Consider the following 3,891-nt stretch of genomic DNA (forward strand, 5'->3'; position numbering starts at 1 on the left):
CAAATCAAAAAACAATTTGATTTTTTTTGCTCTGCACATTTGACTCTGTATATAGGCAAAATCGGCTCTGTATATAGACAAATTTGACTCTGTATATAAGCAAAATCAGTATGAAATCAGAAAAGGCGTATTTGTTTTAAATGAAAAGCAAAATCAACTAAACCGAGAAAGAAAATTTGTTTCAAATTACAAGCAATTTTGCATGCTATCGCCGGAATTCCACTCATTTTGCTTATGGCATGAAAAAAAATTGATGGCTCACCACTCCACGTGGACTCACCGCCTGCCGATCGAGGCCTTGACTCATCGCCACAGGGCTTGCTACCCCATCATGGACTCGTTGTGTCGCCACTAGTGTTGCCTCTCCGTCGTGGCCTCCCCACTGTTGCCCGCTCGCCGAGGCCTCGACGCATATCTGCAGGCTGGCCGCTGCACCACCGTGAGCTCGCTACCACGGGCTTGCCACCCTGTCGAGGCCTTGCCGCACCACCATGGGGATGACACCCCCATATGGCCTCGTCGGTTGCAGCCCACTCGCCGAGGCCTCATGCGTCGCCGCGGGCTCGGGTCACCGTGCCACCATAAGATCGCCACCCCACCGTAGCCTCGTCATGACATTCAATAGAGATGAGCGAGAGATGAGAAGGGAGAGAGAGAGAGAGAGAGAGCCAAGATGGAAGAGGCTTCTATGGGAAAAATCGTAGTACATTGAAGCTAAGGCTTGCCCTACCAAACATCCGAAGCCTTCCATTTCAAATCAGTGCGTCACAGGCATCATGGAGTGAATTTTTCCAACAGGACGCGCATGTCTCTTGGATTCAGATCGGGCGGTCCACGACGTGTGCATGCAAAAAGACAAACGCATATACGGTGGGAAACTAGTCTTTACCTAAAATAAATGTCACCCTTTCATATTGTGTCAGTTTTTAGAATTATGACCATTAATAAAATATATTTATTTTCATCATTTCATGCTTTATAACCATAAGTACTCCCTTAAGAATTTCTGCTACTTAGTTAAAAAAATGTGATAGTCAAATATATGTAACCGAGACTTGATGTTTGGACTCTAAATAGAATCACATCCAGTTTCACTTCACAACACTTTTTTTTTTACAAAAGAGACCCACAACCCAACCAGAAAAGAGCTGAGGGGCGCCTACAGGTTAGAGCGCTAGGGATCAAACCCAGATCATCCCCTCAAGGAGCTGGCCTTGGGAACCAACTCGGCTCGGCAGCCCCTACCACTTCACAACACTTATGCACAGGTAGACAATCCCTTGGCTTCACGGCAGCAATAAAACCAACTAGATTCATGGTATAATTTGATACTTACAAGCAGCCAATGTCAATCCGTATGCACATGTTACACCACCAAGAACCCCTCCCTACCAATGCGCATGTCGCACGCGCACGATCGGCGGCGTCACACCGTGGCCTCCTTCCCCACCGTGCCGGCGTCGGCGTCGGCGTCCACCCACGTGGCGTGCCACAGTGGCGATCGCCGCCGCGGCGGCGTGGACCCGACGCAGCCCGCGAGTGTGGCGCGGAACTTGGCCTCCCCGGGGCGGAGCATGGCGGGCAGCGGCAGCCTCACTTCACGGGCCGCGCACGCCTCGTGGCGCGGCGCGATGCGCGTGGTGAGCGCGTAGGAGAAGTACTCCGGGAACTCGAATAGCTCGTCAGCGTCGCGGCCCATGGCGCCCAAGAGGTACTCCGCCTTGGGCCGCATGTTCCCATCGACGCCGTAGCAGAAGAGCGCCGGGAAGCGGCGCGCCATGGAGCGCGCGGCGCGTGACGGGAGGCCCAGCGACTCGAGGAACTCGATCCGCGGGAGCAGCTTGTCCTCCACGGAGAAGGAAAGGAGGTCGGCGCGGCGGTGCAGGTCCGGCACGCCGAGTGCGCGCAGAAAGTAGAGCGTCGGCCGGAGCCGGACCGCGACGGGGGACACGAGGAGGCGCGGGCGCCGCCGCAACACGCGCGGGATATCCTCCGCCGGAACCCCCGCCTCCTCCGTCAGGAAACGGAGTGCGGCCGCGATTGTCTCCACGGGCACAGACAGAAGCTCCGGGCACATCCCCGCGGCGCGCCGGAGGTCCGCAGGCGGCACACCCGCCGCAAGCAGCACCGCCGCGGCGTCCGCTGCCACGGGCGGCAACGGCAGCACGCGCTCCGGCGCTGGCGCCGGCGCGGGCGGGAGCCCTGGAACGGCGAGGCTGGTCGGCCTGGTCCGCAGCGCGACGGCGACGATGCGGAGTCGCCAGCGCGGCGCCGCCAGCCTCGGGAGGCTGGCGTGGCGCAGAAGGAGCTCCTCCATTGCCGAGGAGAGCTCGAGGAGCTTCGTGCGAGCGTAAACCAAGCTGTAAACTTTGGTGAGCGTGGCGAAGGAGGAGAGTGAGGTGGATGGGTTTAACGGTTGGTAGCGTGGCGAGGATAAGGCGGGGTGGGGCAAGGCGACGGCGCGGAGAAGAGGAGGATAGGGCGGCGGGACGGGGAGGAGTGATTGGGCCAGGTGTGATCGCGTCGGATTCTGCATCGGAGGTGGGGGCACTTGGGCAGTGAGGCCCGTGGAGGGAAACCATGCAGAGCCACATGCTTTTTCTCCTTTGCTTGTACTGTTTCTGTTGATGAAAACTGGAAAACGGGGAAGAAAATTCCTGGCCACAGCCCACAAGGAGACTCTGAGATGAACGGCAGAGGCCGAGGGGAATGGGATGACATCGTGAAAAATTTAGCATCAAATATGAAGAAAACTAGAAAATAGCGCGAACTTGACGTGGCGTCACCGAATATACATACAGAAGATTTTGCATTTGTAACTTGTTCTGATGAGGTAGAGTTATCTTTAAACTAGTTCCATATACATATAGAAGACTCATAACTAGAAATCAAAAAGATGTTTCCAACCGAATCTTGACATACAAAGTTGAGATAGCACATATTTCAAGTAGTCATATTATAATATGTTCAATACATATCACTAACGTTGGGTAAATAGATAAACCAGCTTCAAGTTTGTGACATATAATGAGCTGGGGATAGGTCATTGCATGAATGTAATGATTTGCATCCAGATTGGAACATTAGCTTGCCCATGTTTTTTCCAATTTGAACATGAAAAATTATATTCACCACGTGATTGAAGGTTAACACTTTTTGGTATTTGATTTCTGAAATATTGTGCAAACTTACACAGCATAGCCCGCATGTAAAAGAGTAATGCATAGTAAATCTTATTTTAGATGGTAAAAGTATATAAAAGTTATTGAGCTTGTATCCAAAGATTAGATGATGGGGGATTTGATCATGCTTACTTGCATGTGTAATGATTTACACTCCCAATAATCAAAGAAGTTAATATGTATCGTATATGATAGATGGTTAAAATATAATTGTTGGTAGCAAGGAGTTAGTAGCGTACCTTGATTTAGCACACCAAATGAAGTTGTAACACTTTAATTCACCTGTAATAGAGGAATGTTTACATCATTAGCTTTAAACATATGGCTAGGTTTAATGTCATATTAAAAAGATAAGATTTTCATTTATGGGTACATCTGCAAATTGTTGGTTGATGCTTATAGACAGGCTTTTGACGTGCAGAGTTTTTGACAACGAAGATTTGTTTTCATCGGCAGAAACTCCGCATATCAAAAGTTGATCCGTAAGCGCTAACCAACGAATCACAGTTGTATCCGTAAAGTAAAATCTTTTCTTTTTGGCATGAAACTTAGCCATTCGTTTTAAAACTAATTTTGTCAATATTTCTGTTATAGACATGTGCTAAATTAACTTAACCCCGATTGAGTTATTGACATTTTCAGCTGGTCTCAAATTAGTTGTTTTGAGAGCTAGATTTGGAATTATTTTGCTCTTTAAAGTCAACACCCC

At 50.1% G+C, this 3,891-nt stretch overlaps 1 protein-coding gene across 1 annotated transcript; it reads right to left on the reverse strand.

Moving 5' to 3' along the window:
* Positions 1-1,248: 1,248 nt before the first annotated feature.
* On the reverse strand, positions 1,249-2,561 carry LOC133916066 (protein SEEDLING LETHAL 1, chloroplastic-like). The gene has a single exon (XM_062359556.1). It carries the CDS (start codon positions 2,534-2,536, stop codon positions 1,427-1,429), a length of 1,110 nt encoding a protein of 369 aa, XP_062215540.1. The 5' UTR covers positions 2,537-2,561; the 3' UTR covers positions 1,249-1,426.
* Positions 2,562-3,891: the final 1,330 nt, after the last annotated feature.

This window comes from Phragmites australis, chromosome 4 (genome assembly GCF_958298935.1).
Source record: "Phragmites australis chromosome 4, lpPhrAust1.1, whole genome shotgun sequence".
Lineage (NCBI taxonomy): Eukaryota > Viridiplantae > Streptophyta > Magnoliopsida > Poales > Poaceae > Phragmites > Phragmites australis.